Source organism: Pleurodeles waltl, chromosome 4_2 (genome assembly GCF_031143425.1).
Source record: "Pleurodeles waltl isolate 20211129_DDA chromosome 4_2, aPleWal1.hap1.20221129, whole genome shotgun sequence".
In the NCBI taxonomy this organism is placed as follows: domain Eukaryota; kingdom Metazoa; phylum Chordata; class Amphibia; order Caudata; family Salamandridae; genus Pleurodeles; species Pleurodeles waltl.
The window spans coordinates 809,536,483-809,550,884 of record NC_090443.1 but is presented as its reverse complement, the minus strand read 5'-3'; the positions used below and the strand labels follow the sequence as shown (position 1 = coordinate 809,550,884).

At 45.6% G+C, this 14,402-nt stretch overlaps 1 protein-coding gene across 7 annotated transcripts in view; it reads left to right on the top strand.

The window, feature by feature from the left end:
* MIER1 (MIER1 transcriptional regulator) overlaps positions 1-14,402 on the top strand; it is a 346,656-nt gene that overhangs the window by 227,173 nt on the left and 105,081 nt on the right. For all 7 annotated transcript variants that reach the window (XM_069232476.1, XM_069232475.1, XM_069232479.1 and 4 more), the window contains one exon: positions 9,746-9,840. In XM_069232476.1, the coding sequence (XP_069088577.1) occupies positions 9,746-9,840 (95 nt within the window). The remainder of the gene's footprint in view (positions 1-9,745; positions 9,841-14,402) is intronic.

The following is a 14,402-nucleotide window of genomic DNA, read 5'->3' as shown; positions in this document are numbered from 1 at the left end:
CCTACACTCATGCCTCCTTCAGTTTTTGTTGGCAGGTGGCATTTTTAGTCGATGTCACTTCACTTAGGTGTTAGTGAGTTCCAGGCTTTAAAGTTGGAAGAACCTTTCTTGCAACTGCATAGACAGAGTGGTTCTTTGCACTAAGCCTACATTTCTCCCTAAAGTGGTGTCTCCAGTTGACCTCAATCAATCGATTGAATTGCCCATTTTTTCCCCCCTCTACTAGATCCTGTTGTAGAAAGGGCTCTTCATGCATTAAATGTAAGAGCACTTATGTTCTATCTTGATAGAACTAAAACTTTCAGAAAGTCTAAACAACTTCTTGTTGCTTTTTCATCTCCACACAAATGCAACCTATCTAAATCAGGCATAGCCAGATGGATAGTAAAATGCATTCAGTCGTGTTATGCTAAGGCTAAAAGACCTTTGCCTGTTCCTCCTAGAGCACACTACTTGAAAAAAGGAAGCGTCTGTGGCCTTTTTAGGAAACATCCCCATAGCTGACACATGTAAAGCAGCCTCATGGTCCACCCCACACACCTTCACCAAACATCTGTGTGTGAATGTTTTAGCATGCCAGCTAGCCAATGTAGGTTAGGCAGTGCTATGTGCTCTTTTTCAAACAACTGCAACACCCGCAGGCTTGCCTCTGCCTCCGAGAAGGACTGCTTTACAGTTTATGCAGATAATATGTATCTACAGCCACACATGCCTTGAACGGAATATGTTACTTCCCTAAGCATCTATTCATTTCAGGTAAAGCTGTAGATTCACATGTCCCCAACTCTACTCCCCAGAAGCCTGTGGCCATTGCAGTTTCACTTTTCTATTTCACTATATAAATTTAACATGGTCCTCTCATTACTTACTTACTCTACACTCCTTTTTCACCCACCTGCGGGAGAACAGTCTTAACAATGGAGATGAGGCCCATGCGCATTATCACTGAGAGGAGGAGTCACACTACCTCGTTACTCGAAAGACTTCTTCAAAGAAAAACAACAAGCACAACTCTGGACCCAATCCTAGAGGGCAGGAGTATGCAGAGCATGTGAATCTACAGCACTACATGCCACGAACAGATGCTTACAGGGTAAGTAACGGTCCCTACTTTGTACTACTGCAGTCTTCCCTGTGAGTGAGGCACGGTATTGCGGTGTAAATCTTTTCTAGATTCACATGGTGTGTATAATCCGTTCATCTTGTGGTTGGATCAAGAAATGTTCCTCTCTTTCCCTGCCCCCACCCCACTTTTTTTCCCACCTTTTGAGTGTCTACCAGTATATGGTAGTGCTAATCCCATATGATGCCAAATATTCACAGACAATTCCCCATGTCTTAATTGCCATCTGTATATATTTTTTTCTGCCGTTGTGTTTGGATGCACAGTTCACAGCTGTGGGTCACAGAACACTGAAGATACAGGAGGCAATGCTGAAAAGGACTGAAAATTACCCAAAAGGACAGATATCAAATATATCAAATGTCAAAGAAGACAAAACACACTGAAGACGTAGGTTTTTGAATTGGGCTACAACCTTTTTAGATTTTGTCCAAAATACCATTGCATATCATCTTAAAAAACAAGTTTATGGTTAGCAATTTGTGCCTACCCAGGGACCATGATTCCGAAGGGTGTAAGGAGTGTGAGGAATCCCTAAATAGACCTCTTAAAGACCTGGCGAAACGAAGGTGGGCACACTGTATGATTATGCAGTACAAACAGGAGTCCTTTAAGCACCTAGGATTGTCAAGTGATGAAGAAATTGAGGTAGCACAGTGAAATGTGTCCAAAGTAGAACAAGTAATGTATGTTGAGTTTGGAAAGGAAGTGGTGCAGAGAAAGACCCCGAAGAACCTTAGCACAGGCCAAAGAAAGGAATATATGGCCATGACGCCACAGTTCACAAAGGGCAGAGCTGAAAATTTCAGACTCTTAAATCCACTAAACCACCCTAAATGCTGATGCCACTGTCAGTCTGAGGGAAAGTAAGATCAAAGGAGCCCCACACGTCAAAGCGTAAAGACACTGGAGACTTTCCAACTCTGACTTGATGCTGAACGGGGATCGAGATTGAAGAAAAGAAAAAGTCAAAGGGAAATTACACCTCAACCCCCAAAAAGAAAAGGCTGGACTGATGCTTTACCCCTGACAACATGATGCAGACTTTGTGAGGAAGAAATGCTAACGTGAGGCCTAAAGGGTGACCTAATCCAGAAGGGCTATTAAAAGACTGCGCAGGCAAAATTGGGGCCCTCACTCATGTGGAATCTAACCACAACTAATAAAGGCCCCATTTAAGCCTGTACACAGAGCAGAGCTTAGATACCTGACAATGTAGACCACACTCCTGCTATCACCTCCTTAAGAACAATAAGTGAATGGTAAGCAGTCACATTAGATGAACTGTATCTACAGAAACATAGGACCAGGGTTCACATGAGTATTACCCCTCAGTTTATCCCAAAATTGTTCCTGTTTCCATGTTACCTGATCAGTAAAACTAGCAGCCTTTTTCAGCAAGCAAAAACGCAGGCAGAATGCTGCAGCCACTTTAATGCCAGGAGAGCACTGGTGTACCAACCGCAAGAAACAAAACACCGTAGGAAAGGATATCAATTCTTAATTGTATTAGCGATGGCAAACAGTGGGTTTCAGGTCACAAAAGGAAGCGACACAGGATGAATTGTGAAAACCACACAGGCATGCTAAAACCTAGCAGCAAAAACTGCACTGCAAAATTGAGTGTATGTCTAATGTCATAGGGAAATGCTCTTTTTACCTACTGATCAATAACAAAATACAAAAGGGGAAAGCTGTGGATATTTCTGACCCTAGTAGCAGATGACAGAATAATGCAGAGTATGTGAATCCAGAAAATTCTTAAAACTGAAAATCTAATGGTACTTGTAAGTAACCCTTTTAATACTCTTTTTTTATGTAGTAATACAAGACTGAGCTTCAAAAGAGGTAAAAGGATTTTGTGAAAAGAAGATAAATAGTTTTGTCTATAAACCCATGTAATTTATCAGTAGTGGATTTTGGGTGTTTATCAGCAAAACGTTGGTGCAAAAGACAGAACAAAAACATAACCAGCTGAGTTAATATTTTAAAGAGGGGTGTCAATCGGCACTCGTCTGAAGAATCGCGTGTATTTTGTGGGACATATTTTCCTGTCTTGCACATTACCTTATGCCCCTTTAATCAAGGATAACTGATCTTGATGTGATCTAATTTCGAGTGCATTTGTGCCACTTATACCTTTGCTCTGTACAATGTGTGACTGGCAAAGGCGAGTCCTCTTCCACAAAATTGTTTGAATGATAAAGCAAATTGTGTGTAAGGGTCTAGTGAGAAACAGAACACCATTTTCAGGAGACTATTTAAGCACCTAAATAAAGTGACATTTTTGCCTTCCATGGATCTGTAGTTAAACCACTGCTGGAATTTACAGACTAGACTCTTAGAGATGGCAAATACTGCAATATTGTTGAATGCCTTTTATTAAAGTATGTCACTGTAAGGAAATGCCTCCTTGGCATGGTTGCCCCCTGACTTTTTGCCTTTTCTGATGCTATGTTTACAATTGAAAGTGTGCTGAGGCCTGCTAACCAGGCCCCAGCACCAGTGTTCTTTCCCTAACCTGTACTTTTGTATCCACAATTGGCAGACCCTGGCATCCAGATAAGTCCCTTGTAACTGGTACTTCTAGTACCAAGGGCCCTGATGCCAAGGAAGGTCTCTAAGGGCTGCAGCATGTCTTATGCCACCCTGGAGACCTCTCACTCAGCACAGACACACTGCTTGCCAGCTTGTGTGTGCTAGTGAGAACCAAACGAGTAAGTCGACATGGCACTCCCCTCAGGGTGCCATGCCAGCCTCTCACTGCCTATGCAAGTATAGGTCAGTCACCCCTCTAGCAGGCCTTACAGCCCTAAGGCAGGGTGCACTATACCATAGGTGAGGGTACCAGTGCATGAGCATAGTACCCCTACAGTGTCTAAACAAAACCTTAGACATTGTAAGTGCAGGGTAGCCATAAGAGTATATGGTCTGGGAGTTTGTCAAACACGAACTCCACAGCACCATAATGGCTACACTGAAAACTGGGAAGTTTGGTATCAAACTTCTCAGCACAATAAATGCACACTGATGCCAGTGTACATTTTATTGCAAAATACACCCCAGAGGGCACCTTAGAGGTGCCCCCTGAAACTTAACCGACTGTCTGTGTAGGCTGACTAGTTCCAGCAGCCTGCCACACTAGAGACATGTTGCTGGCCCCATGGGGAGAGTGCCTTTGTCACTCTGAGGCCAGTAACAAAGCCTGCACTGGGTGGAGATGCTAACACCTCCCCCAGGCAGGAGCTGTAACACCTGGCGGTGAGCCTCAAAGGCTCACCCCTTTGTCACAGCCCAGCAGGGCACTCCAGCTTAGTGGAGTTGCCCGCCCCCTCCGGCCACTGCCCCCACTTTTGGCGGCAAGGCTGGAGGGAACAAAGAAAGCAACAAGGAGGAGTCACTGGCCAGTCAGGACAGCCCCTAAGGTGTCCTGAGCTGAGGTGACTCTAACTTTTAGAAATCCTCCATCTTGCAGATGGAGGATTCCCCCAATAGGGTTAGGATTGTGACCCCCTCCCCTTGGGAGGAGGCACAAAGAGGGTGTACCCACCCTCAGGGCTAGTAGCCATTGGCTACTAACCCCCCAGACCTAAACACGCCCTTAAAATTAGTATTTAAGGGCTACCCTGAACCCTAGAAAATTAGATTCCTGCAACAACAAGAAGAAGGACTGCCTAGCTGAAAACCCCTGCAGAGGAAGACCAGAAGACAACAACTGCCTTGGCTCCAGAAACTCACCGGCCTGTCTCCTGCCTTCCAAAGAACTCTGCTCCAGCGACGCCTTCCAAAGGGACCAGCGACCTCTGCATCCTCTGAGGACTGCCCTGCTTCGACGACGACAAGAAACTCCCGAGGACAGCGGACCTGCTCCAAAAAGACTGCAACTTTGTTTCAAGAAGCAGCTTTAAAGAACCCTGCAACTCCCCGCAAGAAGCGTGAGACTTGCAACACTGGACCCGGCGACCCCGACTCGGCTGGTGGAGAACCAACACCTCAGGGAGGACCCCCGGACTACTCTACGACTGTGAGTACCAAAACCTGTCCCCCCTGAGCCCCCACAGCGCCGCCTGCAGAGGGAATCCCGAGGCTTCCCCTGACCGCGACTCTCTGAAACCTAAGTCCCGACGCCTGGAAAAGACCCTGCACCCGCAGCTCCCAGGACCTGAAGGACCGGACTTTCACTGCAGAAGTGACCCCCAGGAGTCCCTCTCCCTTGCCCAAGTGGAGGTTTCCCCGAGGAAGCCCCCCCTTGCCTGCCTGCAGCGCTGAAGAGATCCCTTGATCTCTCATTGACTTACATTGCGAACCCGACGCCTGTTCTAACACTGCACCCGGCCGCCCCCGCGCCGCTGAGGGTGAAAGTTCTGTGTGGGCTTGTCCCCCCCGGTGCCCTACAAAACCCCCCTGGTCTGCCCTCCGAAGACGCGGGTACTTACCTGCAAGCAGACCGGAACCGGGGCACCCCCTTCTCTCCATTGAAGCCTATGCGTTTTGGGCACCACTTTGAACTCTGCACCTGACCGGCCCTGAGCTGCTGGTGTGGTAACTTTGGGGTTGCTCTGAACCCCCAACGGTGGGCTACCTTGGACCAAGAACTGAACCCTGTAAGTGTCTTACTTACCTGGTAAAACTAACAAAAACTTACCTCCCCCAGGAACTGTGAAAATTGCACTGTGTCCACTTTTAAAATAGCTATTTGTGAATAACTTGAAAAGTATACATGCAATTGAAATGATTCAAAGTTCCTAATGTACTTACCTGCAATACCTTTCAAACAAGATATTACATGTTAAATTTGAACCTGTGGTTCTTAAAATAAACTAAGAAAAGATATTTTTCTATACAAAACCTATTGGCTGGATTTGTCTCTGAGTGTGTGTACCTCATTTATTGTCTATGTGTATGTACAACAAATGCTTAACACTACTCCTTGGATAAGCCTACTGCTCGACCACACTACCACAAAATAGAGCATTAGTATTATCTCTTTTTACCACTATTTTACCTCTAAGGGGAACCCTTGGACTCTGTGCATGCTATTCCTTACTTTGAAATAGCACATTCAGAGCCAACTTCCTACAGTCACACACTGATGTTGATATTGTTTCGCCATCCTTGCAAAGCTCTCTATTATAGTTCAGTATATGGACTGAGGCAGTGATAGCCACATGTTGTATGTTCTGATCCAAAATGAGATCCAATGATAACAAAACAAAAGAGTGCAGCACCCCTAATCACAAAAAGAGGAGTTCTTTTTTTTCTTTTTTTTTTTTAAAGTGCTGGGTCACCCCCATTTTTGGTGGACCCATTTTTGTTTTGTTTTTAACTTTGCGCACTAGGACTCTGCTACCTAGGACCCAGTGCACGTGTCTGACCTCTAAAACTTTTCGAAATTGGTTCTATACCTTAGTGGCATATTTAACTTACCTATAATCCCTTTGTATATGGGACAGAGTTTACCCAGGCATCATAAGTGACAGGCCATCAAAAGGACTTCCCTAGGTGTGATTTATGAGTCTTCCCACTCTGAGCTTTTCTTGCCTAAACCAGCTGCTTCACTGGGACCATTTCCAGTACCTATATGACGTTTGGAACTTTTCTTTGATACTGCCTGCTGCCTTGTCTCACTGAAGGACAGTGACTTCCCCAAAAAATAGTTTAGTCCCAAGGTTTGGTGTCATTTTGTCATTAGATGATTCCTTTTTTAAAAAAAAATTGGAGTGGCATTTTTATTGTGTTGTTTTTAACTTTTAACTTTGATGATACTTCTAAATGGTTTATTATTTTCCTAACTTAAGCCCTGTGCCATGGATAATAGGGGTTGAGCTCAGGTTTATACTAAAACGTTTACTGGGCCTAACAAGATAGTGACATTGCTACTTGTGGTGGACTCCCTTCCACCCAAACTAATAATCCACTTTTGCGCCCTGCTGAATTGGTCTTTTTAACTGCCGTGGCATGAAGTACCTTTTCATTTTAGGCTGCAGGTAATCCGTCATATTTATGCATATTGGTGTACTATGCCAAAGCTAGAACACAGAAGATCAGAAAGAAGTTTTCTGCATCCTACATCCAGTATACTTTATGCACCTGCCTTGGCATGAAGGTAGTTTGAAATGTTCTATTAGCTACCATATTCTCCACTGCTCCTATTCGATATGGTGAATAAATGTTATAAACATTTCTGGGGATGGATGTGCTACATCTCAAGTTCTGGTGCTTAAATAAAAACACAATTGCAATTGGGAATTGTTTTATCAAATTCCTTTGCCTACTCTTCATATGTGAAAGTGTGTGATCAGTAGCGCCCTCAACCCTCAGCGCCTCCATCACGACGGCCATCATTTCAGACGCCTGGAAGCACGCAGATGTAAAACCACTCCTGTAAAAACTGTCCTCCGACCCCAGCAAACTCAAGAACTACCGCCCGATCTCGCTCCTACCTTTCCCCACCAAAGTACTAGAAAGAGCCACCAATCGACAGCTCTCCAAACACCTAGAAGAACGTAATCTACTGGACGCCTCCAAAGTAGGTTTCTGCACCAACCACAGCACTGAGACCTTCCTGATCGCTGCAACAGACGACATCAGAGCCCACCTCGAACGTGGAGTGAAAGCACCCTTAATCCTTCTGGGCCTCTCAGCAGCTTTCGACAGTCTCCCCCCACACCCTCCTCACAAGACTCCACCACCTTGGAATTTGGAGCAGCGCCCTCAAATGGATCCTCGTCTTCCTCACAGTAGGCACCCAAATAGTCTGCCTGCTGCCCTATACCTTTAAACCCAAGAACATCATCTGCGGCATTCCCTGTTGGTCCTCTCTCAGCCCCCCCCCCCCTTCAACACCTACAGGACACCATTGTCAGATATCATACGCAGCCACAGACTGAAAATCATCTCATACGCTGACAATACACAACTCCTCCTCCTCACTTTCTGAAGACCATGCCACTGCTAGAGCCCATTTCAGCAACCCCATACCCCATGACCAACGTTGCAGAATGAACGAGATCCAACTGCCTGAAACAGGACACAGACAAGACCGGAGTGATCATGTTGGGAAACAACGCATTCCTCTGGGACAACACCTGGCAGCCAGACAATCTCACCTGACAAACCATGACCGCAACCTTGGCATCGACAATGAACTCACCTTCAAGCATCAGATAAACACAGTTGCCGCTGCCTGCTTCCTCATTCTCTGCATGCAGTGAAAGATTTTCAGATGGATCCCCGTAGACGGCAGAAGAACGGTGACCCAGGCTCTCATTACCAGCAGACTGGACTACGGAAACGCTCTCTGTCATTCACCACCCAACTCCTCAGCCACTTCCAAACTATGCAGAACTCCGCAGCAACACTCATCCTAGATCTTCCCAGACGCACTAGCATCACCCAGCACCTCGGAAGCCTACACTGGCTGCCCGTGCAAAAGAGATGCAAATTCACCCTTGCCTTCAAAGCCCTCCACAACATCGGACCCAAACGCATCAACCACCGTCTGACTTTCCACCAACCCACCAGAGAACACCGTTCATCCTCCCTCGCACATGTCCCACGAGTCTGCTGAAGCTGCAGCAAAGGCCACTCCTTCACATACCTTGCTGTCAAGACCGGGAATGACCTCCATCTCCGAGCCACATCCTCCCAATTTCAGGAAGGAGCTCAAGACCTGGTTCTTCATCAAGGAGAGACCGCCAGCACCTAATGGCACCCAGCAGCACATCGATATCCGTCAGGGTGACAAGCCTCGATCTACAAATACCGATTGATTGCTTGATTGAAATACTCTTACTTGCTTTCCCACTTTATCACAGGAAAAGATTTGGCTTCGAAAAGTTTCATATCAAATTACAAAAATGTTTTAAGAGTCTTTGTTGCTTTGTACGTACTAATTGCGATGTGTTTTGGAACACCTTCCCAAGTAGATTCTAAACATGGTTTGTTTATTCTTCTTCTTTTAATTCATCAGTGCTCACACACCCACCTACCCAACACAGGAGTACTCTTAAAGCAGTCCACTGGTCATCTATGCTATACAAATGCCATATAGTCCTAACATCAGCAATTAAAAAGTCCCTGACTCAAATTCTTGTAAATATGTACCTGTTTAAATATACTCAGAATGCAACATTGTAACTTTTTTCAGTGTTAATGCTCTACAAGTAGTCTTATCCAGAACATTGAATAAATCCAGTGTTTCATTTGGCATAATCATCAGCTGACCTATTCATGTTGTTGCAATCAGTACAAGACCCCTTAACATGGTTGGATTTTATTTATTAGCCTGTCTTCTAACAGTTGGTAGTGTGTAAAATGCATCCTATAAAAATACTTCAAATTTAAGAATGAGTCCTAGACGGTAAAATCGTTCTAATAAATTGATTCTTTGTTAGGAAGAGGCATCTAAGGGGGATATTTTGAAATCTTTTTTGAGGTTTAATAATAGTAGCTTGTGTTTTGAAATAATAGATAAAGTAAAGGTCCTTAACCATTCAAGAAGCATGTACAGTTTTATAACAAGATGCTTTTGTTTTGAAGTATTGGACTGCAGGTCCTTGAGTTTTAATGGATGTGTGCGGCAGTAATTTTAAGTGTTGTTTTCTCTTGCATCTCTTTCAGAGGAACTATCAGTGTGGACAGAAGAAGAGTGTAGGAATTTTGAACAAGGACTAAAAGCATATGGGAAAGATTTCCATTTGATTCAGGGTAATAAGGTGAGTTAAATATGAAATAATATGGCATAGAGTGGACCTAAGAGTGTCCAATAACTTTGGAAACGGAGATGGAAGCTTGTGGGTCAGTTAGTCCTGAGGAACTCTCACGTCTTGGACCTAAAGCAGTTCTGCATTATAAATTACATATCTGTGAAAATCACACTCCTAGTGCCCTTTTGACTATCCTTTGGTCCATAGTCTAATTTTTCCAAGACTTTAATCTTAGACCTCTACTGGTCAATCATAATGGTTGCACATTATATTTCCCTTACTTTATAATCGAGGCAGTATGCCTATATAAGCTGGTTATACAAGTGCTAAGATGTGACATTTGCACACCCTTTCTCCCTCAATACCAACAACACTTCACTTGCGAATTAGTCATGTGATTTGTTTTAAATCGCAGAATCATGCACTTAGAAGAGCATGCTCCTTCATAGAGTTTTATAAAGTTATAAATGTAACCATAAGTTCGATGGCATCTGTCGCTGTAGATACGCATGTTTTGCAATAGCTCGCCATCTGGTGTTGGGCCGGAGTGTTACAAGTTGTTTTTCTTCGAAGAAGTCTTTCGAGTCACGGGACCGAGTGACTCCTCCTTTTGTGTCCATTGCGCATGGGCGTCGACTCTATCCTCGATTGTTTTTTTTCCGCCATCGGGTTCGGACGTGTTCCTGTCGCTCCGAGTTTCGGAACGGAAAGATAGCTAAATTCGGAAGATTTTCGTCGTATTGTTGCGTTCGGGATCGGCGTAGTTAGATTCAACACCGCATCGAAGATCGAAGAGCTCCGGTGCCCTTCGGGGTAGTTTTTCGATCCCCCGTCGGGGCCTGGTCGGCCCGACCGCGTGCTGAAGAACGCCGATGGAACGGACCCCGTTCCGTTTCTGTCACAAATGCCACAACAAGTACCCCTATACAGACCAACACTTGGTCTGTAACCTGTGCCTGTCACCTGAGCACAGTGAAGACACCTGCAAGGCCTGTCGTGCGTTCCGGTCCCGAAAAACACTCCGAGACCGTCGAGCCAGAAGACTTCAAATGGCGTCCGCGCCGACAGCCCACCGAGAGTTCGAGGAACAAGAAGAGGAAGGTACCTTCTCGATCCACGAATCGGACTCCGAGGAATTCGATGACCCACCAACCGTGAGTAAGACGTCGAAAACAACACATAAGAAGATTGACAAGGCCCAGGGGACGCCACTGCCACCAGGCCATGGCTCGACCCATAAATTCGGTGACCGACCGTCGGCACCGAAAAAGGCCCAAACAGTGCTGAGAGTCCGACTCCGGTCGAGACACCGGTACGCAGCCTTCTCGGGACCGAGAAAGTGCTGGAGACAAGCATCGACACCGAGATAGCGGTGTAGACACGGCTCGACGCCGAGACAGCGGCACCGACGAAGATCGACGCCGAGAGGTTTCGGCCCCGAAAAAAAGAAAAGTCAGCTCGGAGCCGAAAAAAGATGCAGACAGGGTTTCGGTGCCAAAACAACCTGCAACCGACCCAGTTTCAGGCTCTTATACAGAGGAGCATTCACTAACCTCCCAAATGCGAAAGCATAGGTTCGAGGAAGAGCTGCAATCTACCGATGTAGACCATACGCAAAAGCGTATCTTCATACAGGAGGGAACAGGGAAAATAAGCACCCTTCCCCCTATTAGAAGAAAGAGAAGACTGGAGTTCCAAACTGAACAAACACCACAAACAAAGGTGGTGAAAAAGGTTACTCCACCACCCTCTCCTCCACCTGTAATTGACGTCTCACCAGCACAAACTCCATCACATTCCCCAGCTCACACCACCATGAGCCAGGGTGACCAGGATCAGGATGCATGGGACTTATACGACGCCCCAGTGTCAGATAACAGCCCGGAGGCATACCCTACGAAGCCATCTCCACCAGAAGACAGCACTGCGTATTCTCAAGTGGTGGCTAGAGCAGCACAATTTCACAATGTAAGCCTCCACTCAGAACAGGTCGAGGATGACTTTTTATTCAACACCCTCTCCTCCACCCACAGCTCCTACCAAAGCCTGCCTATGCTCCCTGGTATGCTCTGGCACGCAAAAGAAATTTTTAAGGAGCCGGTCAAAAGTAGGGCAATCACACCAAGAGTGGAAAAAAAGTATAAGGCGCCCCCTACAGACCCTGTTTTCATCACTGCACAGCTGCCACCAGATTCCGTCGTTGTAGGAGCGGCTAGGAAAAGGGCCAACTCCCACACATCTGGGGATGCACCACCCCCGGATAAGGAAAGCCGCAAGTTCGATGCAGCTGGAAAGAGAGTCGCAGCACAGGCTGCAAACCAGTGGCGCATCGCCAACTCTCAAGCACTACTTGCGCTCTATGACAGAGCCCATTGGGATGAGATGCAACACCTCATTGAACATCTACCCAAAGACCTACAAAAAAGGGCAAAGCAAGTGGTTGAGGAAGGTCAAAACATTTCAAACAACCAGAAACGCTCCTCCATGGACGCAGCAGACACAGCTGCAAGGACAATTAATACATCCGTGACTATCAGAAGGCATGCATGGCTACGAACGTCTGGGTTTAAACCAGAGATACAGCAGGCAGTTCTCAATATGCCTTTCAATGAAAAAGAACTGTTCGGTCCAGAAGTGGACACAGCGATAGAAAAACTTAAAAAGGACACTGCTAAAGCAATGGGCGCACTCTACTCCCCGCAGAGCAGAGGAAACTACGGCACCTTCCGCAAGACACCCTTTAGAGGGGGGTTTCGGGGTCAGGCCACACAAGCCAGCACCTCACAGGCAACACCGTCCAGTTACCAGGGACAGTACAGGGGAGGCTTTCGGGGCCAATACAGAGGAGGGCAATTCCCTAGGAATAGGGGAAAATTTCAAAGCCCCAAAACCCCTGCAACTAAGCAGTGACTCACATGTCACTCATCCCCTCCACACAACACCAGTGGGGGGAAGAATAGGTCATTATTACAAAGCATGGCAGGAAATCACTACAGACACTTGGGTTCTAGCAATTATCCAACATGGTTATTGCATAGAATTTCTACAATTCCCTCCAAACATACCACCAAGAGCACAAAATTTATCACAACATCATTCCGAGCTCCTGGAGACAGAAGTTCAAGCACTGTTGCAAAAGAATGCAATCGAATTAGTACCAAACACACAAATAAACATAGGAGTTTATTCACTGTACTTCTTAATACCAAAGAAGGACAAGACGCTAAGACCAATCCTAGACCTCAGGATAGTAAACACATACATCAAATCAGACCACTTTCACATGGTCACACTACAAGAAGTGCTACCATTGCTCAAACTACACGACTACATGACAACCTTAGACCTCAAAGATGCGTATTTCCATATACCAATACATCCATCGCACAGGAAATACCTAAGGTTTGTATTCAAAGGAATACATTACCAATTCAAAGTATTGCCTTTCGGCTTAACAACAGCACCAAGAGTCTTTACAAAATGTCTAGCAGTAGTCGCTGCACACATCAGAAGGCAGCAAATACATGTATTCCCGTATCTAGACGACTGGCTAATCAAGACCCATTCGTTATCAAAGTGCTCACACCACACAAATCAAATCATACAAACCCTCTACAAACTGGGGTTCACCGTCAACTTCGCAAAATCAAACATCCTGCCGTGCAAAGTACAACAGTACCTAGGAGCCATAATAAACACAACAAAAGGAGTAGCCACTCCAAGTCCACAAAGAATTCAAAACTTCAACAACATCATACAACGCATGTATCCAACACAAAAGATACAAGCAAAGATGATATTACAACTCCTAGGCATGATGTCTTCATGCATAGCCATTGTCCCGAACGCAAGACTGCACATGAGGCCCTTACAACAGTGCCTAGCATCACAATGGTCACAAGCACAGGGTCACCTTCTAGATCTGGTGTTAATAGACCGCCAAACTTACCTCTCGCTTCTATGGTGGGACAATATAAATTTAAACAAAGGGCGGCCTTTCCAAGACCCAGTGCCACAATACGTAATAACAACAGATGCTTCCATGGCAGGGTGGGGAGCACACCTCGATCAACACAGCATACAAGGACAATGGAACGTACATCAAACAAAACTGCATATAAATCACCTAGAACTGCTAGCAGTTTTTCAAGCACTAAAGGCTTTCCAACCAATAATAGTTCACAAATACATTCTCGTCAAAACAGACAACATGACAACAATGTATTATCTAAACAAGCAAGGGGGGACACACTCAACGCAGTTGAGCCGGTTAGCACAAAAGATATGGCATTGGGCAATTCAAAACCAAATTCGCCTAATAGCGCAGTTTATCCCAGGGATTCAGAATCAACTCGCAGACAATCTCTCTCGAGATCACCAACAGGTCCACAAATGGGAAATTCACCCCCAAACTCTGAACACTTACTTCAAGCTCTGGGGAACACCTCAGATAGACTTGTTTGCGACAATAGAGAACGCAAAATGCCAAAACTTCGCATCCAGATACCCACACAGGCAGTCCCAGGGCAATGCCCTATGGATGAACTGGTCAGGGATATTTGCCTACGCTT